This window comes from Girardinichthys multiradiatus, chromosome 2 (genome assembly GCF_021462225.1).
Source record: "Girardinichthys multiradiatus isolate DD_20200921_A chromosome 2, DD_fGirMul_XY1, whole genome shotgun sequence".
Lineage (NCBI taxonomy): Eukaryota > Metazoa > Chordata > Actinopteri > Cyprinodontiformes > Goodeidae > Girardinichthys > Girardinichthys multiradiatus.
The window spans coordinates 90,284-112,976 of record NC_061795.1 but is presented as its reverse complement, the minus strand read 5'-3'; the positions used below and the strand labels follow the sequence as shown (position 1 = coordinate 112,976).

At 39.4% G+C, this 22,693-nt stretch overlaps 1 protein-coding gene across 1 annotated transcript; it reads right to left on the bottom strand.

The window, feature by feature from the left end:
• Positions 1-237: 237 nt before the first annotated feature.
• On the bottom strand, positions 238-11,606 carry oaz2a (ornithine decarboxylase antizyme 2a). The gene is given in 6 exon segments (XM_047355271.1): positions 238-1,689; positions 2,124-2,209; positions 2,562-2,734; positions 4,129-4,209; positions 4,211-4,277; positions 11,372-11,606. Coding segments are annotated over 6 exon segments (648 nt in total). The 5' UTR covers positions 11,482-11,606; the 3' UTR covers positions 238-1,558.
• Between the last annotated feature and the right edge of the window lie 11,087 nt (positions 11,607-22,693).

Genomic DNA, 22,693 nt, shown 5'->3' with positions numbered 1-22,693 from the left:
GCTTGCCACTCACAAATTTAAATGTCCACTTGAAAATATTTTACTACTTGTTTAATGGTCCATCAGATAAAAAACACAAATTGCATGTTAATTCTGTGGTTTGTTATCAAATGAAAATTGCTAGGGCACGAGTTCCTTAGGAAGGCCTTTGTTGCAAAACACAAACCAACTTAAAACAAGAAAGCATGTTTCAGATTTAGACATTACTTGCATATAAGTAAAACACACACACACACAGTTTGTTAAACAACCTTTATTGACACCATCCCTCCAAAAGACAAATCTAAGTGTTGATTGTCACTAAACAGTTGCCATTTACCAAGAACAATCAAGACAAAAACAGCAGAGAAAAATGTTCACACTAATAAAAATATACCTCTGATAAACTTCATGTATATGACCTTTAACAGCTTATAATCAGGGCTCAAATCAGTAGCAGTGAAGAGCGGGATGAGCACGTGGAAGATGTTTCTCAGAGTGAGGTTTGAGCAGTACGTACGTTGCACCTGGGGAATGAAGGCCAACTTAGCTTGACATACCACAGAAGGTTAGGGTTAGCTTGTATTTGGTGAGCATCGACACGCAATTCTTTGGTGTTCAGGTCAGACAGACAATTATATTTAAAAAAATATTGAGGTGGGCTTGCTACAGTGTTTTTTTTTTCATGTATTTGCATATACAACGTGTTTTTGTAAGGACAGCTTACTTAAAGCACAGGTTGGAATATGCACGGGCTGAAAATTTTACATAGTTTTAATAAAACTCAGTTAATAATAACCCTCTTTAGGCACAGAAGCACCTGCCGTATCAGTAAAGCTTTCAGATGGTATGGGTCTGTCCTGTTGATGCTTGTATGGATCTTGGGTGGGTTCAGCCTCATCAGATGTGCTCATTTTGTGCAGGTTTTGGGTTTCATGCAATACCCCAGAAGTAGCAAGAAATTCCTTTGAACAGCCATAACCAGGGACACATGCTGGAATGATGCCTCAACATATTGCAGAAAGTAAAAGGAACTATCAGTGTGTGTCTACATGTTTAATGTAACAGATCAGGCTTCTTACCTTATTAAGCAAAAAAAAAAAACAAATATCAACCATACACATTTAACCCTTAACATCGTAGCTTGCATTGTATACAGCCCTCAAAGACACACCAAAGTCTCATATAAAAAAGTTGAAGCTGTCAGAGGAGCAGACATGCTGAATTCTGATGGAAAAAATGCCAACTTCTCCTGAATCTCCAGCAGCTTCTTTTTTTCGTTCATGGTGATGCAGACAAAATAACGGAGCAAAAAGAGGAATTGAGGAGGGGGGTGGAAGGCAAAATTAAATGTGATGTCTTAGTCCAAACTGCAGCCCTCCCAGCTTCTCCAATCTGTAGATGTCTTCAGGGAGAAATGCAGCAGCATCACAGTAACCCTCCTTCCATCAGGAGTCCGTGTGAAAAAGGACAGCAGCTCCATCATGATGGACAGCTGAAGTGGGAGGTTGCGTCAGAGTGAAGGCTAAAAGCAAGAAGGTATGTCGGTGTGGGGAGGGGAGAGAGAGGGAGGCGTCGGTCACTCTTCATCCGAGCTGCTGTTGTCCAGGGAGTAAACCATAAAGGCCAGATCGGGCCGGGCTGGTACCACTGGGTTGCCCGGCTTCACCATCTCAAAGCCCATGTAGTGGAACGTCTTGATGATGGCCACTGGGTGAGAAACAATGAAAGGGTCAGTGGAGACCATGGTTACTGAAAATCACTAAACCTTGGGGAATGAAATGGACTAGCTTCAAGAAATGTTTGTTTCTTTCCTCCCACATTTCTGTAAACATGGACCCATCAGCAAATTTTGTGCCACCTAGTCTCCATAACTACCAACTCTGACCAGCTTCCTTGGCAGGTCTGAAAAACAAGGGATACCCACAGCATGATGCTGCCCCCGCTATGTTTCCTCACCAGGATGTTGTGTTCAGGGTTGTGTGCAGTGTAGTTTCCCAGAAAACCAGAAGGAACCATGTGTCCTTTTACTTCTACTTCCCAATTATTTCTATTTGGTCTGTTAAATAAAAGCCAATAAAAATACCACCACTATAGCTAATCTACAAGAAATGTACCAATACTTAAAAATAAGAGCTTCTTACTTCGATCCTCTCTGATTTTATGGAACCACAGGAAAACGTAGTTGACCTTGAGCTTCTCCTCTGCAAACTCCAGCAGTGCAGTCAGCCTGAATCAGAGACATGAGGACAGAAACAGATGAGTAAGTTGCAGAGTGAGGGAAAGAGGTCTGGTGATGACGTACAAAGTTGTTTTTTTCCCCTCCATTTTACATAAGCGACGCAATTAACGCAGGGGCAGCAGCTGAACTGGCGGCTCAGGCTGTCAGACTGGCAGCGAGCCTGCAGCAGTCTGGGTTACTGGCAGAGGTTACGGCAAAACGCTCAGCCAGGAAACAGAAAGTTACCTGCCAGATTTCATTTATGCAACCACTGAAGCATCAACAGTTTCTAAAACTACTTAAATAGATATCTGTTAAACACCTAAAATAGAGCCAGTTTTGCAAAATGTGTTGAACGTACCCCTCTTTGCTCCCTTCCACCAGCAAACCTGCTGGAATCTCCAGGAAGAGGCTGTCCCCTGAGAGCACCGTATCCCAGAAGGCCGAGCGGCATTCACTCAGCTGGTAGTGAAAGCGGAGAAGAGAGGGGCTCTCGCTGACCGGAGAGGCCCGTGTCACTGTTAATCGGTCATCCTGTGTGCAGCGAGGGGAAGAGCAAACAGACAGGTTTAGGGTCCGAGCTTATCAAACCTTCTGAAACCAGATAAAGAAACAGCCTACAACAGCACAGTAAAATATATGAATAAAAAAATAGCATGGTGAGTTTACACTTTACACAGAGTTGTCACTAGCGACACGTTTCCAGTTGAATCTAACATTATTGTGAGCTCAGACATCACTGGAAACTTTAAAGATCAAGCAATGGAATTGAAACATGCCGTTTTAATGCTGAACATCAAAGAGGAAGTGGTTCGCCACATGCTATTTTTGATGAAAAGGCAGCGAGCCTTTTCATCAGTTAAGATCATATACAGTGATAGGTATGTGGTGTAAGAGACCACTTCTGCCTTCTTTGTTTACCTAAAATGTTGAGAAACCCATATAAATGCAAAGTGACAGTGTGATGTCTGAATTTAATGAGTGAAACACAAATTTAGGTATTTGTGTTCTGAGCTGATTGGGGCAGAAAGGGCGGCACGCTCACCAACAGAGGAGGATGGTAATGACAGTTATGACTTATCTGTCTGATCCCAAATCTCTAATCCTCCACAGGATAGTCAGCCACATGTTCAACTTCACACACATCCGTGTTTTACTATCTTTATGAGGACTTTTCAGTTACTTCTATTGACTTCCATTCATTTTCCTTGATTTCTAGGGCCTAGCCCTGACCATAACCCTATTACTCAATACGTACCCTAGTCCTAAACCTAATCCCTGTCCCAAGAACGGAATTTGGAAAAGTGAAAACCAGGAAAATTTCCTCACTTTGTGGTAAAAATACAAAAAATGGTTCTCACTCAGCAGCAAATACAAGTACACACACACACAGTCGGTGATTTCTTTTATTATAATAAAACTACTTCCTGGTTTAAAACAACCATGCCGAAACAAAACCTAGGTGTATGAGGAAGCAGATGCATTAAATCCTGGGCAGGTGTAGATGATGATGAAAATGAGGATGTAGAAAAGATATTTTGGCTTAAAAATTACTTTTTAAAATGAGAGTAAAGCTCATTACTAATATGTGCTCGTGTTGAGTGCAGTGAATCAAAAAAGTCCCTGAAGGATAATACACTCATCACAATTATGACAATCACCACCTAAAGAGCTTAAAGTGGATCAGAGGAACACGTGCAAATTCATTACCACTTAAAACAGTTTAGTTGTTAGAAAAAAACATTTAAATTGTGGCTTTAAACAGGCCGTGGGAGCAAATCATTTCACCCAACTTCCTTTTGATTTGCCATCTTCTGGAAGCCTCTAGTGTCTACTTGTGAAATCTCCCCATCATTCACATTATCATTTTAAAGTGATGAAAAGCTGTAAGTTTACATCAAGGACAAACTAATCTCCAGTTGTTTTACCTTGTGTATTAGCACGCCGGGAGAGTGATCCCTGACCGTCCCTCGCCCACCCGGGATCTTCAGCTGTGGGTGAGGGGCATCAGGAGCACCACAGAGGCCCTGGAGCCTGAGGGATAGAGCTGGGCATCAAGGCCCCCGCTAACCAGGAACTGCAAAAACACAAAAGATCCACTTAGTGTTTCGGTTATCCCACAAAGCTATAAAATGCAATTTAACTCCAGATGTTCATTTTCTGAGAAGCTTTAAATGCAGAACACTGAAACCCCTTAAAAAATATACCAACATGTCTGAGCTCAACGCTAAAAAGATAACAATAGTAGAAAAAAAAAAAAAAAAAAGAGGATGCAACAATCATCCACCTCTAGATCTGAAGCACAATATTAGATTGTAAGAATGAGACTTTAGAAATATTTTTCTGAAAACAATTTTGTTCTAATAAATTTCTGTTTGGTGCAGAACGATCCACTTCAGGTTTGATAAGTCTGAAAGTTCTTGATTTTAGACTAAGATTAAATGTAGTAAGGTTCCCCAAGCCCCCCTGAAATATCTCTTTAACGCTAAAAGGAAGCTACAAAACAAATGCTAAAGCTAGCAATGTTTCCATTTATTAGCACCCCCCCAGAGTATTCAAAATGTTACCACAGGTGGATTTAAAGACACAGAGCCTGACAACCCATCTTTATTAGTTGATTTATAACTGTGCATCTCACAAACTACTTCCTTTTTTACTTCAAAATAAGAGCCTTAATTGAGCCTGAAATGTTGCATCCAACCACACACAAAATCTGAGAGGACAACTGCAAATTTATATCATGCAGTTTTACCCTCAAGCTGAAATACTTTGGTTTCTAAACATATTCCTCTTTTTTGGTAGTTTATCCTTTACTGTGATGCTTTTGAAATCAGTTGGCCAAAATTTTGTCAAGATATAGACTTTATCTGTCATAAAGGAAGCAAATATTTTATTCCAACTTTCTGGACAACAGTAAAGATAGCACTTTACTTAGACAAGAAGTATTTTGATGATTTCTAATCACCTACAATTCTCAAGGAAATAAAAGCACAGTTCTAGTCTGGATGTATTGGTTTTTAATTAAAAATACCAACTGTACGGCCAAACAGGAAGGAACTACGTGCTTCAAGAGGCATATTGGCCTAGGATTTGTCAGGGACAAAAACACAAACAATACCCGACTTGCACATATTTATTCTAGCAGTAACGTTTTAAAGGAAATGCAGGAATCTAGTAATCCCAACACCATTTTACCCCCTCTAAACCATTTTGATAGTCCTAAAGCAGCTTGTTGTCCAAGTCCAACATCAATGTACTTGTCAAACTAAACAGCTGATGTGGGCCAAAGTGACCATATTGTCCTGGATTTCTTAATATTCGAGTTAGTTGAAAATTTAGAAAAGATTCATCGTCCCTTGCAGTTAAACATGAAAATCAGCCAAGATATTTTTTTTTATTATTCAAAAGCAGCCCACTGACTCCTGTGTAAACTTTAGACCCAATCTGGGTTATTTGTCGTCTATAGTTTCAAGTAGTTCTTATCTAACAAATTAGACTGCATTGCCGCAAAGACCAAAAATGGTGTAACATACACAAACTGTTAAATTATACGCAACAGGTTTCAGTCCACTGACTCTCACAGGCTGTTTATAAAGGAGCCAGCACACATAAAAGCCTATGATTTATTGTCACTGCATTCAAAGAGGTCCAAATGGCTCGTGTATGCGGTGAGACACACATTTCATAAACAAGCACATGATCTGTAAACACCTCTGTAAATAGCTTTGCGAGGCTGTCGGGAACACGTCTGCGTTTCGAGTTTCAGAAGGTGGGAGAAAGTAGATGGGCTGGGAAATAACGCTGTGGGATCGTTTGTTTATAAAACTTTAGGTTTTAAGCAGCGCAAATACTCACCATGTTGTGGATTAAACTCTTCTCTTGGAGAGTCCCACACGTTCACTAAAAACACCCATGTGTACACAAACTCCTGCAACAACAGGTAGGCAGACTTTTCCAAGTCACGTTCCACAGAGGAACATCTCTACTTTCTGGGAGGTGGTGGGAGGTGTGGTTCCGTCTCCCTGCCGACCGGGGAGGAAACCTGGACGACCAGATTTGCACGGGTCGAGAAGACGCACAGTGAAAAACAAGGCTTGGTGTTCCCAGTCTGTTGCAACACACATCGCCAGCACGCAGTCTTAACTTAGTCTTTCTCAAAGCAGGAACCAAGTTAAACCACAGCTTCGCCTTTTCTCCGTTGAGATCTTTAAACGTATTTAACTTGCATGGTAAAAACTACTTTAGACTGATACAATCATGAGGGAGCGTTGCACTTCCTGCAATGTTTTTAAAGCATACAAATACTGTATGTTCTCCAGAAAAATCCTTTACAGCATCTTTCATAAATGTGAACACCTTTGAACTTTTCCACATTTTCTCATGTTTCAAACTCAAGCCTGAACTGGAGCAAAAGTGATGGCTTGCGTTTGTAATCAGCCTTCCTGAGTCACTACTTTGCAAAACCCCCATTTGATACAATTACAATTATGGTCTGTTGGGGGCTCTACTTGCTCACTGATCCATTTAAGTTGACACAGATCCTCAATTGTATTTGAAAACCTGTTAGAGGCTTCTCTTCCTTTATCTGAATCTTCACAAAAATGTTTAATTTTGGTTTTATTTGACAAGAGCACATTCTTACATGTTTGCCATGCTCTCAATATGGCTTGTGGGAAACCCTAACCTGGAATTCTTATGACTGTTTTCCCACATCAAACACAACTTCCTTCTTTCCATTCTTGCATAAAGCCCCGATTAATAGTTGTGCTGGTGACAGACTCAACTTGAGCAATGGATCTCAGCAGCTCCTCCAGAGTGACCATGGACCTCTTGGCTGCTTCTCTGATTAATGCTTTCCATGTCTGTCAGTTTAGGTGGACAATCATGTCTTGTTTTGATTGGATTTGTGCCATACTCATTTTTAGACGATGATTGAACATTGTTCTCATCTTCTTAACTTGGGATATTGTTTCATGACTCAACCCTGTTTTAAACTTTTCTACAACTTTATCCCTGAAAACTCTGGTGTGTTATATGGTCTTTATGATGACGATTGTTCACTAATGTTGTCTAGAATGCCTTTGAGGCCTCCACAGAGCAGCTAAATTTACAATGAAATTAAATTACTAGTTAGCTAAAATGTGGAAAAGGTCAAGGGGAGTAAATATTTTTGGAAGGCAATGCAAATACTGTCAATTTGTACTCAACTAGAAAAGTGCAATGATGCATTCCTCTATGTCTAAAATGACCTGGAATGGAAACTTGGACAAAACTCTCAACAGCCAAGACCGAACTGAGATCACGAACACTAGAGACAAGAGGTACAACACAGATGGATGAAGCCATATGAGAGCTTGCCAAGATACGCGGACCTGCTTCTCTTGTTTCGTCTTTCCTTTCAGAGGTGAAGATGGTCCTTGATGGAAATGCCAGGTTGTTTTGAAAGGCAAAACTCTTGTACTCTGACATTTCAGCTGCACTCTTAGCAACCCTCCCATAGCATGAATACACTCCAGCCAGGGAGCTGCAGACTTTAGCCACCATCGGCCTTACGCATCTAAAGTGAGGCTCTACATGAAGAATGTGGGTTACATATTGAAGTCTGACTTACAGAGATACACACTGTACGTCAAGGCCAATCACATTCACAAGCTGCATTAATATGCCAGTGAGGGCTTTGATCATCTGTCTGTTGGAGTTGAGACTGAGAGATGCCAATTGCGTCACAGTCTTATTCTGTAAGGAGGGGTGAGGGATTTTTAAAGGACGGACGCTTCCATTGCTGGTCTGCTCTTCCTGAAGCTGCATGTTTCTATGAACACAGATTCAGTTGGATTGTTTCAGCAGATGAATGGGGCGAGTAGGAGAGGTTGATGAGGTAAGGGTTACGGTGAGGGTTAGAGAGCTAGTTAGAGGTTTAGAGATAACCCTCTAACTAACTCCAAAAAGTAAAATAATTAAATAAAAAAACCATTGTGATGATCTGCAAAAGTACCAAGATGCACAAGACCAAACATACCTATATAATTAGCATTCCAGTCAAGGAAAAAAAAAGAAAAAAGATTAAACTAAAAACACATTTATGAACAAAAATGATTTGACCTGAAAGTGCTTTGGATTTAACACAAACAAAGGTGTTGTAAACAGGAGAGGCCCCGGACCCTCTCCAATCCACGGACTGTGAGCCGGACAGCGGGTTGGAAACAGGAAGGGCACACATGCGCCGAAACCTGAGCACGGATGGACGTATTCCTTTCAAAACGCATGAATCTGACCCCTGGACCCACCTTGGCTGTGTTCGACTGGTCTGACACAAACAAGTCTTCTGAAATACTGCATCCAAGCCAATCATCTCAAACCAAACCATACAGGGTCCTGCAAATTTATTCATACCCCTTCAACCTTTTGTCCCATTTGAACTACATAATGACGTGTCTTTTACAGCTTTTGGCATTTTTAGCCATACCAAGTCAAACTGGTATGAAAACATCTGTAAAAAACTATTTTGAGATAATGCTAACAATTTTAAATTGTGTTTAAATTTGGACTTTAAATGTAATTATTGCACAATATGTTTAAATTTAAGTCCTTCCATCACAGCTCTGTCTGTATGTTTCTAGATGCCAACTAGAGAGCTTCCACGAAAAACTAACAATGCAGGATTCTGAATATATGAAGATGCACATTTAATCTCCACCTTGGCAAGCAGCTAACTGGCTGTTGATCCCCAAACAGCACAGAGAGGTCTGTGCGTCTGCTGCCTTTAAAGAGGATCCTCTGGAACCACACAGCATTCTGGGTTTGTACTGTTCTGCATGCATTTCAGCAGACTCCAACGGCACTTCAGACTGATCTTCAACCACATAGGTCAACAGCTCAGATTGACGACTCCAGTCAGACGTCAGCTGAAACTGGTTGGCATGGTTTATGTTTCAGTCCCTGATGGAAAATTCAATCCTGAATCTCCCAGCAACAACAGAAGAGCTCCATCTGTCAGTGAATTAGAGGGACACTTACTAGCACTCAGGTAGCTGAGGATAGATCATTTATTGTGCCCCCCCCCCCAAATCCCAGGACTCCTTCAACACACACATTTCACTGATAGTTGAAAGGTGAGCCATCAGTAACAAGAGGGGTTATATAACCAGCCGATATAGACCAGTGGCTGCCTTCAGCAGACGGGGTCACAGCAGCAGAGCTAATCTAGTCGCAGCATTAATTAATCTTCTCTCTGCTCCTCATTGCAGGTCAGGATATTAACTCAGAGGACAAAAGTAAGACTTATGTCTTGGAATGCAAAGGCAGACAATAAAAAATAACTGAGGCCAAAATTCAATTCTTTTATTCATCTTACATAAACAATAATTTGTTTCCATAAGTAAAAATAGGCTTACAGCATAAATCAACAGAAACCCTGTAGGGCCTACAGCAGTGTTGCAATAAAGCGCAACACCCCAGGGTTTGACTAATACAAGTTTAACATCACTACTAATGACTAGGTTCAGTAGAGTAATTATACACCAAGTTTACAGTTGCAAAAACAATAGTCAGATTACAATCTATCCACTAGGTTGCACCACTAACATCTCTCAACTGAAGGGCTTGTGTGCAAAGTTGGGCAAGAAGAATGTCAGAACCAGGGATCTCAGACACAAACAAACCAAAAATGCCATTATTCTCTCAAACTAAATTTGCAATTCAACGATTAAGGGAAGTTCTGATTCTTATCATTCAAAAACAGCTGGAGCAAACAGATGTTAGTCATTTGAAACCCGCAAAAAACTAAAACAGCTGGGGACTGAAATTGGATGATTTCAGCCACCATTGTTGACTGTTACTGAGTGGAAACTCAAAGTTAACCCTTTTCATCATCAGAGGCATTTCAAAATGAAGTTAACGAAAGCACAGAGGTGTTTGCAGCAGTTTTAAAAGAATCCAAGAATATTTACTAGAACATGTCTGCAGGTTATTCCGGTCGACAGCCAAGGAGCACAATACTTCAGCAGATAACAGGATGAGGGAAGGGAGTAAAGGTGCTCACTTATTTCCTTTTGAGTTTTTAGCTTCTGTCTCTCATGGAACATCCAGGATTTAGAAATGCTGGCACACCTTTGGAAATTTCTAAAGGTTAGGGTCTATTCTTTTTTGGGGAAACACATGGATTACTGCTGTTTACAGATACTAATGTACTAACCACTAATTGCTTATGTAAAATGTCAACTCTAATCATTTTGTCCTTTTTAAAACCCTCTTTTACAGCAACTGCTGTCGCACATCATGGCTTGTCTTCACCTCAGCACCCATTATAAATAAATAATGACCACTCAGAGCAGAAAGACTGAAAAGAAATATCGTCTTTTTATTTTGTTTTTTATCTTCTTGTAGTTCAAGATAATTTAGAATAATTAAAATCTGGAGCAGCAGCTAAAAGCTTTAGGAAAATTGGTTATAAAAACAACTAAATTCTTATGGTCCGCCTCTACATCCGAGGGATTCTTTGTGTCCAGTTTCAGTAGTAAGAACTTCGTTATTTTCTATATGTACTGACGTCATGGCTACATTGGATACAAAGAAAAACAAAAAACAAAAAACTTTTAGCGGCCACATTTGTCCAATAACTGAACAGGCTACTCAATAAACAAAATAAAATATGCTGCTACTCAGAAAAATAGTGTCCTTTATTTAATACCAAGACTGCAGTATAAAAATGTATGTTTTGATCGTATACTAGTGTTGCAGATTGTTAGTCAACAGAAAACAAAGGAAAGGTTGGGCTTGAGGGCAAGACAGGGAAGAGAAACCTAAGGAAAGCTGCTGGGTTGCCTGCTGCAAGGTTATATGTTATACAAAGAAAAATGACTTCAACTCGCAGGTTCAGAGACCAAACTGCAACAGTCAGAGCTTTTTCTCAATTTTTATTCATTTCCGCAGGTGAATGTTTAAAAGAAGATCCTTCCTCCTCAGAGCTAAACTGTCTTAACTAGCTTCTTGTTTGTGCACAGCGCCTCCAACTATTTGTCGATTTTTCACCTCAGTGTTTTTCCGGACACTTTGCGAGCAACAAACAAGCTCAAGATTTTAACAATTTCCTTCAAAGTTTATGCTAGAAAAAAAGTTGCCTTCACGTCTTCCCCACATAGTTCTGTGGACAAAAAGCGAACATGTTCCTACCTTTCCTCTGTGTTCAGCATGATAGCTTCGAGGAAACTCGGCTCTTTGGGTCCTTTTTGACGACCAGAACGGCTGCTGTTGAACAGGAAGTCCACAGGTAATTTAACCATCCGCAAGTTGAAACAAACCCTGGTGGTAGTGGCTGTGTCACTTGTTTACGTGAAGGACAAACCACCTTACATCACTCAGCTGTGTATCTCTGCAGCGCACAGCGCAGGCAGGAACCCAGGCTTTTAAAGCTGCAGCAAGGCATCATGGGTAATCCACCTCAGGCTGTTTTTTTGTTTTTTGTTTTGTTTTGTTTCCAGAAAAGAAAACAAATAAAACGTACACAGTAAACGGTTCCTGTCATTGTAAATACTTCTTAACATTTACACATACATCTTTGAATTTTTAGTTTGTTTTTTTTGTCATTTGGGCAAGAAACAATGATAAAGAGATAGTTCAAGGTTTTTGAAGAGAGGTTATTTGAAAAGGTAATAAGCAATTATCATGCTTACTTGTAGAAGTTACCTCTGTACCGACATGGACCAGCTAAATGTCCTCTGAAAAAACGTTTTGTGTTTGAACGAAACAAAGACTGAGCTACTTATTTTCCGTGGCAAGAAGGATGTTTGGATGAGTTAAGGCGAGGCTTTTAAGCCTGCAACCATTGTATCAACCATCAAGCATAGTGGTGGCACCGTCATGCTGTTCAGCTGCTTCACTCCCATGGTTGTGTTGGGCAAAGTGGATGGAACAATGAAGCAGAAGGACTATTTCCTATGCTCTGTAACACTCAAATATTAGCTGTGGTGTGTGTAATTATTTCAGCCTACAGGTATATTATATGTTTTTAACCTGTGTGGACTAGAGATAATCCACAATAAAGTCAAACATCAGAACATATGAATACGTTCTTTTTTTATGTTGTATTGTCATTATGACTTGGAAAAAAAATATTGAAATGCATTTATGCATTTAGTGCGTAAATCTCTGACTGCAGCTGTATATGTTACTTATATGCATTCAGTATGTCTCTCATTTTTGGCCACTTACTAGGTTTCTTCTTCTTTTCTATTAACAGATATAAGAGTAAGTGTTGAAATGTTAAATTTTTTATTTTAAAACTAATACAGCTTTTGCCTTCCCCATATATAATGATTCACAGGATGCTTAAAAAAAATAGGCATCTGAGAAATCTTGTATAAATCAGGAAACTGATCATTAATGGATGCAGCATCTATCCATCAGTATCCTGAGTGAATCTTCACCAAGAAAAATAATGACTTCCCTGTAAGTTACTATAACATAATTGCATTGTGTAATGAAAAGGACCATAAACTGACTAAAGACTGGCTCTGCATGTGTATCAGAGCTTACCCTCTAATGTTTTATTTGAGTCTTCTGCTTTCTCTTCCTCTTCCACCTACTGGCAGCGTAATCAATTGGAAACTACCCAAACATTATGTTCACAATAAAAAAAAGACCCATATTCATTTAACGGGCTGGCTAAATTTCTGCCAACTTTGTTATTGTCCAGAAAATGAGGCCCAGTCACTCCATTGTTGTTTTTGTTGCCTTATATCAAAATTATTTGATGGAAATTTGACACCTCAGGGTGTGAAACCAGATTAGGGAGGAGACTGCTGTTGCAAGTTCAATCCAGATGAGGTTGCAGAAAAATCACCCATTTACAAACTTAAAATTTGGATTTAACTTTGCAGTTGGTAGCACTGTTGCCTTGCAGCAAGAAGGTCCTGGGTTCGATTCCTGACTGGGGGTCTTTCTGCATGGAGTCTGCATGTTCCCCCTGTGCATGCGTGGGTTCTCACCGGGTACTCCGGCTTCCTCCCACAGTCCAAAGACATGCCTGTTAGGTTAATTGGTCACTCTAAATTGCCCTTAGGTGTATGAATGAGTGTGTGTGTGGTTGTTTGTGTGTTGCCCTGTGATGGACTGGCGACCTGTCCAGGGTGAACCCCGCTTCTCGCCCATAGACTGCTGGAGTTAGGCACCAGCTCCCCCGCGACCCACTGTGGAATAAGCGGTAGAAAATGACTGACTGACTGACTACATATATATATATATATATATATATATATATATATATATATATATATATATATGGTTATCTCCAGTGGTCATTGGGCAGGAGGCAGGGTACAACCCTTTACAGGGCAACATAGAGGCAATCATGCATACACAATTTAGGGTAACCAATTAATATTCATGTTTTGGGACTGTGTGAGGAAGCCAGAGTACCTGGAGAGAACCAAAGCATGCATGGGGAGAACATGCAAACTCCATGCAGAAAGGCCTCAGGCTGGTATTTGAACCAAGGACCTTCTTGCTACAAGGCAACAGAGCTACAATTGGTGCCAACATGAAATCTTATACAATTTCTATTTTCAGAGAGAAATAAAACTTAATCAGTAACATCCTAAACAGCTAAAGATAATCCAAATTCATGTTCAATTCCCTTCAAAATGTTTCTTTAAATACTTGCTTCTTTTCTCAGTCAGTAGTTACATTTTTTTTCAATTTCTGTTGGTATTCTCTTAGACTATTTCCAGTTTCTCTGTTCAGCTAGGGTTATGTTTATTTGTCCCCACACTCATCCACAGCCACCATGTAATCAACTAGATTTTACTCACCTGCACCACCCACAAACTGTACCTGTTTCTCCTCCTATTTAAACTCCTGTCATTTCTTTGCTCACTGCTGGATTCTACTGTTTGTGTTCCTGTTTCCATGCCAGTTTCTATGCCTGCATCTTATCCAGATCTACTCATGCTATAAGTTTTTGTTTTCCTTTTTTTTCCTCATTGAAATCCTGTAATTTACCTCCTGAGAGGTTGTCTGCGCCCTCAGATATTGATGTATAGTTTACACATTGGAGGATATCCTCAAAATGTACAATTCATACACAACTTTAGTAACATTTTTGATGGTATTCGTTTTTGAAACAACTCTGTATTTTCAACATTTGTCTGCAACTTCTTTCCAGCACTTATCTTGCAAAACAAGATTCTCTTCTTAAATCTGGTTTCTGTTAATACATGAAATCCCAAAACAAAAATGTATTAAAATTGGAATCCATTATCATTAAGTCTTCTTCTACGACCTAAAATATCTGTCTGCCTGTCTGTCCTTGACTGTGTTCAGCTTGGCTCTGACTCTCTGCTGGGATCCAAACATGGACCTGGTTATATAAGGAAGAATGAAAAAGAGTGCCAACACCAAACAGATTATTGGATTTGTAACAAGATAGCAGACTGGCTACTTGATCCTGTCATACACATCACGGTGTCTGTGTTGGAGGTTCAGCTTGCCTGGCTGAGCAAAGGCTATGGAGGGTCTTTACCACCTGCTGGCTTACGTAGAATAGCACTTTTGTGATGTAAGACTTGATTACACCTTCTGAGGGTGTCTAAATCACAGCACTAATAGTGGATTTTACAGAGTTTTGATAAATTGACCGCTACTTTAAACCTAAACATCACATCGTCTATATAATGAGTTACAGAGCAGCTTCCACATCTTAGACAATTCAAAACAAGATCATGTGATTCATACCTGCCCTTTAATGTGAATGAGCTTCTCCAACATTAACAAAGGATAAAGCTCGTTAACACAATTTGCCTCTTCAATGCTTGTAATGAGAAGATGCACTGTACCATACAATTAGGTCAAGGGATCAGAAGAAGCCTAAAGTGAAAGCACTGATTGTATTTTTGAGGAAGTATAGATGATCATTAAGCAGATGTGGCCATTAAAAATCTAAAACAGGTGTGTTTATATTGATGTTTTGCACAGCTATGTCCATCAACAACACAGACACTTCCTGAGTGTTTCCAATGTTCCACTGAGTGTTTTATTGAAATCGCGCAATTTATATGAGGCAATCCTGAAATGGCAACATTTTAAAATGAAGCATTTGCAATTTTTGATATATTGCTTATTTTATAAAAGGGAAAACAGTTACAGAAGCTCCATCCAATAGTTTAAGCCCCTCGGGAGCTCCTTAGGACTTAACTGCTCTCAGACTTTAATTAACCTCACAGGTTAATTAAAAAGCCCAAATTCTCAAAACATCTTTGACTTCTAAAACTATGATGGAAAAAGCAGCAACAATACCTTCTCTAAAAAACAAAAACCCAGTGCTTCAGAAAAGCACTGGACCTTTCACATCTTGTCATACCCATAACTACAAACTTCAATGTATTTTATTGGGATTTTGAGTTATAGACCTACCTGAGGGAGTGCATAATTATGAAATGGAAGACAATTTCTCTGTAAGTAAAAATCTAAAAAGTGTGGAGTGTTATTAATCAGCCCCCTCAAGTCTGGTACCCCTTAATAAAATCCAGAACAATATAAGTGGTAAATAGCGTTCACCTGTGTATAACTTATTTTTACAATGAATCCAGCTGTTCTGTGAAGGCCTTGAACGTTTGCTTGACAACATTAGTGAAGAAACAGCCTCGTGAAGACCAAGGAACACAGCAGAAGGGTCAGGGGTGAAGTTGTGGAGAAGTTTAAAAAGGGTTGGGTTATAAAACAATATTCTCACAGAGCTCTGCTTAATCCGTCATCTGGAAATAGAAAGACTAGAATAGCCATCTACTTAAACTGGTAATTATGGTGGAAATGACTTAAACTCCATCAGACTAAACATCAGACTAAATTGAGACCATCTGTGAAAAGTAAATTTCCTACCACAAGCTCTGGACTTTGACTGGGCCATTCTAGCACATTAATATGCTTTTATGTAAATCATTTCATTGTAGTTCTGGCTGAATGTTGAGTCATTGTCCCGTTGGAAGGTGAACGTCAGCCCAAGTCTTAGGTCTTTTGTAGCCTCTAACAGGTTTTAAAAAGAAATTTCAAACTTTGCTACATAACAAATTGCCCAAATGTCTGTAAGGCATTTTATATCTGTGCATTTTCCTCTCCTATTCAAAGTGAGTGTGGCTTTGTTGAGATACAGCACCTTCTGCACAGTAAACCTTAACCTCATAGATAGTAGATTTAATAATATTAAATCTACAAATGCAAATGTTTCATTTAGTGGTCACATGTTCCCACACTGCAGCCTGCAGGACTCAATTATATGGTGAAATCAACATGAATTATCTAGCTTCTGAACAACAGAAAGATACTGCTTCCATCTGCACATAGAAAACATCAGAACTGGGTCACTAGCTTGATATAATGAACCCTCTTCAGGTTTCAAACACGTGGCTTTAGCTCTCTGTGTACAGTGAGGAAGAAAGGGAAGGCCAAGGCTCGTATATCATGGGGGCCTTTTTGCACACACAGGTAATGGTAATAAACAATCATAATATAAACCATAGATGGCACCACTTTTTGCTTCTAGGTTCGGGAAACCAAGCTTTACGGGATCTATAAATGGCATTGTTGCCAGTCAGTTGGCACACAAATGTCACCTCAGCCCTCTGTTTTTTAGCTGACTATCAGAATTGTCGTTTAAATTGTTATATATTAATCAATAAATTAGCAGGAATGTGAGTTTAAACAATGTTTATGGTTATAAATGTATTTATTCAATTAAATTAGCTCTTGCTAATTATTGGCATCTAGTTTATCATCCCAAGTTGATTAAAACCCCCCAATTGAATTGGTTTGCAATTCTGAGAAGTTATCTAAACATTAAAAAGTTTTTTATTTTTATTTATTGTATCAGGATGGCAAATAAATGTTTCCCTTGCCAACCACAGTTAAGATGTGCCGTTCTTGAGCAATGACTGGCTCAAGGTTAAGAAACTTAGTATACTAGCAAGTTTGACATCAGCACTATCGCTACACTTAGCTAAACTAGCTAAACTAGCTAAGGCTGGATACACATTTCTGTTCTGGCTCCAATACTTAACTTTGACTAAGTTTATATATGTATTCCTAATAGAACCTATATGCACTCACAAGACACTGTATTATGTACACATGTTCAGCTGCTTGTTAAAAAATTGCAAATCCAGTGGTAACAGCTGAATGTTTTTAGGTATATAGATGTGAGGGGGACTTTATTAAGTTTAAAAGGTGTTGAAGCTACAATTCACACAAGCTTATCAAAAATAACAGACCAAGTCTGAGTCCTGATTTCAGCTGCAACATCCAGATGTTAGGGGCAGAATATAGCAACATGAAAGTATGGATCCATCCTGTCTTGTATCAACAGTTTAGACTGATGGGAGTAATGTAATAGTGGATAGTGAGGATATTTTATTGGCGCACTTTTTGCACCTATTTGTACCAATTGAGCTTAGTTTAAATGTCGAAGCATACCTTAGTATTGCTACAGACAATGTCTAATCGTTTATGACCACAGTGTACCCATCGTCTTCTGGCTACCATCAGCAAGATACTGCACTGGTCCCCAAAGGTCATATAATCTCAAACTGTTTTTAAATGTGACAATGAGTTCTTTGTACTCCAATGACCTCCGCCAGATCTGCAGCAGAAACTGTGTGATGCAATCAACTAAGCAAGGGGTCAATGTGGTTCAGTGGGAAGAGTAGCCATCTTGTTTCCTGGAGGTTGTAGGTTTGATTTCAATTTCTTTTTGTCACATATCTACAGCCCCCTGGGAAAGGCATTTAATGTTAAAGGACAAAACATTGTTTCCGTCACTGCAAAGAATTAAAGCAGTTATGAAGCCAAAAGGGGTTGAACTACAAGGTGTACCTCTTAAAGTGGCTGATTAGTGTAATCATATCAGCCTTATAGTTCCATGCTGGATTATTGCACTTGATGAATGAGAAATCACTATTAGGCATCATGGAGCTGCATGGTGGCAAAGTTGTTAGCTACCAGCCCTAACAACCATAGCCTTTGCTCAGTTCAGCTGCGGTTTGAACCCCTGTCTGGGGTCTTTCTGCATGTTCTCCCTGTGCATGTGTGGGTTCTTATATTTGAATTTCCATTAAATGATTGTGCATGACTGGAGAATGTCACCAGGGACCTAATGATTAAGTGGGTATGGAAAATGAATACATTAACTAACATTTTCGGTAAATTATATTTACAAAGTTTAGTTATGATTTGTTGCCAAGATAAAGCTGCATTGTCTAAATGTTACAATTTATAAACAACTTGCCCGATAAAAATCTAAGTAAAAGTAATGCCAAACATTTAATATTTGATAAATATTAAATAAATAAATTCTCTATTATTGTGTACTTTAGATACCAGATTTCAACCTGAGCACAGAGAAGTTGTTTTCACGTGAGAAAACGTCCCGTCATTACGTGCGGTGTGCCTCACTGTGCTCCCTACACGCACTCAATATCTTTTATAAGCTGATTGTCTCTTTATAATTCCCTCCTTTGGAAGTGTATCAGTGTTTCCAGGTAGAGAAAGCATCTGATCTCATCTTCAGGCACATGCATTGTCAGCCTTTACACATATGGATGACTCAGAACTAATCAATTACAAACAGGTCACAGAGGCTGCTTTGTAGGTCTGATATGAGGTGCAGTCATTTGTATACAGAGAGAAGAGGAGTTGGGAGAGAACACACCCCTATTATTCAAAACATTCGAATTTGTGTTTCAAATTTAACATTTTTTTATTATTAAATTTTTTCTGACAGTCCAAATATGTTGACATGCACACATTCTCTACTCATTGTCTGTCATTGTACCTATGCCTCCTTCTTGCCAGAATGACCACAGACGTGTTTCGTGCAAACACGCTAAATGGATTCTGGTCATTTGACAGAGGCAATCCTCGGTGGACCCGGAAAGCAGATCAGTTTTACACCTGTTTTTATACACGCAAACTCTTAGTAGATCAAGCCCTAAATGCAAATGAATGTTCCTAAATTTGTGGTTTTTCCTTTATAAGAAATGTTGATTAAGTAAATTATGTATCCTGTTTCCCTGCCCCTGCTCAAGAAAATCTTCCCTGCATCATGATGGAGACACTGTCTTGTTTTACCATGGGAAAGGTGTGTTCATTGCATTGTGCTGTGCTAGTTTTCCTCCACACACAGCCTTTTGTGTGCAGTCCAAAAAGTCTAATTTTGGTCTAATCTGACCAGAACACCTTTGTCCACATGATGGTGCGTATTCTACATGGCTTGTGAAAAACTCCAAACAGGATATCTTATGGCTTTCTTTCAACATTGCCTTAGTTTTTGCCACTCATCCATGAAGGTCACATTTGTGGAGTGTTCCACTTCACAATTATGCACAACTTTGTTTAGGTATATGATGCACAATCTGAGATTGTGATTGTAATTTGACAAACAGGTGAACGTTTTCAATGAATATCAACATTTTTGGAATGCATTTTAAAGCGGCTCCAAGTTAGGCAGTGGCAGCAATTTGTGTTGCAAGGTCATGGCCTTTTCGAGGCAGCTGACACAAATCAAGGGAAGTGTGAAAGTGCCCTTGCCCCTATAGCTTTTTGCTTCATTACATAAGTCCTGCTATCCTATTTCCATTAACTGTTCCTAGACCCAAGTGTACTATCTGGTAGGTTCGAGAAGGCTTTTAGTGCAAATAACTAGTTTGTGTCTATGGTGGGCAATAAATATTGGATGAACAGATGCATTTGGAGTTCACTTGAATTCTTTTCTTCATGTATGTCAAGCTAGATAACATGGGGGATAAGTCACCACATCCATTGCCTCCACAAATACAGAAAGATAAATATTTTATATTGCTTACACAACCTCCAGAATTAGCAAGTCAGAATAACTCAGTGGAGCTGATATTACTCAACCACTCGAGATGGGCAAGAATGCAGCATCACTTATATTCTCATGTCTCATATTGTCTCACTTAACAATGTCGGTACACCACTACATTATCACATCCCCTACAAATATGCATCAGGGCCAAAGGGGGATGTGGCTTTAATTAGCAAAGTCTTCTTCTCTCAGCCTGCCAAGCAACGAGGACACACTGTCTATTTTAGAAAATCTGGAAGTCATTATCCCTTTTGATTTTAGTTCTTACCCACACAGCTATTTTAATCTTTAAGCTGAGACAGAGATGTTGAAGATAAGATGAGGGAAAGCTGAATTAATAGGCCTCAAGGCATGCAAAAGACAAGATAGAAATTTGGAATAAAGACAGTGAGATACAACACCATGCCTTCATGTTCATATCCATTTAACCTTTTCGCATTTTGTCACATTAAATTAACAAACTTCAATGTATTTTATTGGAACTTTACGTTATAGACCGAGACAAAGTAGCACATAGTTGTGAGGTGGAGGGAAACGTATACATAGCTTTCAGAAATGTGTATTGCTAAATAAGACCTGATGCAACCAGTTAGCTTCAGAAGTCAATTAGTAAATTGAGTCCACCTTTGAGTAAAATTAAATCTTAGAAAGGTTTATTCCACAAGAACAGAGAAATTTGTTCTGTCTCCCAGGGCTGCAAGAACAAAATGAAGTCCTTCCACACTTGCAGAACAGGTTTGGGAGTTCTTGCAGCTTACTCTTGAGGCATATTCTGAGCTGAACTGTTTTCATGCATGGGGTCCAAGAAAAATAAAATGGGTGTGCTGCAGTGGAAGAATTCATGAAGACTTCCTGGGAATTCTGCAGTTGAACTCATGTGAAGTATGAAATGTCCTTGCCAACAAGAACTTAATTTCTCTGTTCTTGCGAAGTATTTAAAGGCCTTAGAACCAGCTGGTCTGTGAAGACTTTAGAGGTTTGATAGAGAACATTAGTTAACAAAATTACTTCAAGACCAAACAACACCAAAGGCAGCTTAGGAATAAAGTTGTGGAGAGGAAGTTTAAAAAAAATCTCAACTTTGAACATCTCATGAGAAACTTTTAAATCCATCATGTGGAAATAGAAAGATGTGTCCATCTACTTAAACTGATAACCTTTCAAGCAGAGCATTAATCAGAAAATAAGTCATGAAGTCCGCAGTAGCTATGTGGGAGCTCCATAGATCCAAAGCTCAGCTGGGAGAATCTATTGTCAGAACAACTATTAGTCCTGTACCCCACAAACCTGGAAGAATGGCAAGAGTGGTCATAAAGCCATAAGACATTCCACAAGCCACGTAGAGGACACAACAACTCCGGAAAAATGTGCTCTGGTCAAATAAGACTAAAGTGAAACTTTTAGGCCTACATGCAAAACCCTTTATGTTGTCTTAAACTAACATGGTACAACACCCTGAACACACCATCCCTACTCTGAAACATGGTAGTGACTGCATCATGGTCTGGAAATGCTTTCCTTCTGCAGGGACAGAATCTAATCATAGTTAAAGGAAAGATATCTGGAGAAAATCACAGGACATTCCTGAAAGAAAACCTGTTAGAAACTGGATATGACTTGAGAATAGGGCAGACGTTCACGTTCCAGAAGGAAAATGACTCTTAACATCCAGCCAACACTACATGGAATGGTTTAGATCAAAGAAAACTCATGTGTTAGAATGGTCCAAATCTAAATACAATTAGGAATCTGTGGCAGGACTTGAAAATGGATGTTCAGACTGAGCTTGAGCTGTTTTGCAAAGAAGACTGTTAGTCTCAAAACTAGTAGAGACATATCCTAATAAACTATAGGTAACTTCAACAAATTGAGAAATGGGTCCGTGTGTGGTTTTAACAAGACAAAAAAATTCAACTGTCAACAGAGATGAATACCCTTCCAATGCCCTGTTTCATATACTGACAACTTTGGTTGTAACTCAGACGTCTGAATAAAATCAAGTTCAAGTTTAAAATAACCAAGTCACGTCCACAAAGATAAGGAAATACAAACATGTACGAGTCAGAGAGGAAACAGATAAACAGGAAAAGTCTAAATATACAATACAAGCCACAGCGTGGGAAATGTCACTATGGGAACTGGGGCTTTTTTGTCAATGAGATTGAAAAAGTCTGCTTCTGTCTATAGTACAACCACCTTTAGGTTCCCACCCTGCTTATAGCTGAGAAGCCATGTCACATCCATTTCTTCATTGTTCACCAGTTTCCTCTCTGCTTTCTTTTCCACTCAGTTTCAGCTCGTCGAGGTTTGTTGTTCTCTGGAAGGAACTTTCTTCAGGACGTGGCCTGAGCTGTGTTGACATGCAGGTTCCCACGATCTCCTGCCCTTCCTCCAGAGTTGCTGCTTGCTCACAACTCTGGACAGGAAGGACCACTGAGTGTGTGTGCTAATTCAGGCAAGGCTCTGCTGGGTCTCTATTGTCTTAAACAAGAATTACGTGAAAGGTGGTGAGTTTGTAATTTCTCATGATGGTACTGGTAATAAAGTATTTTAAATGTTATAAACCACCCATCAATTCTTCTTAGTTGCTTTCAATGAGACAGATTTACTTTTGGTTGTTTAAA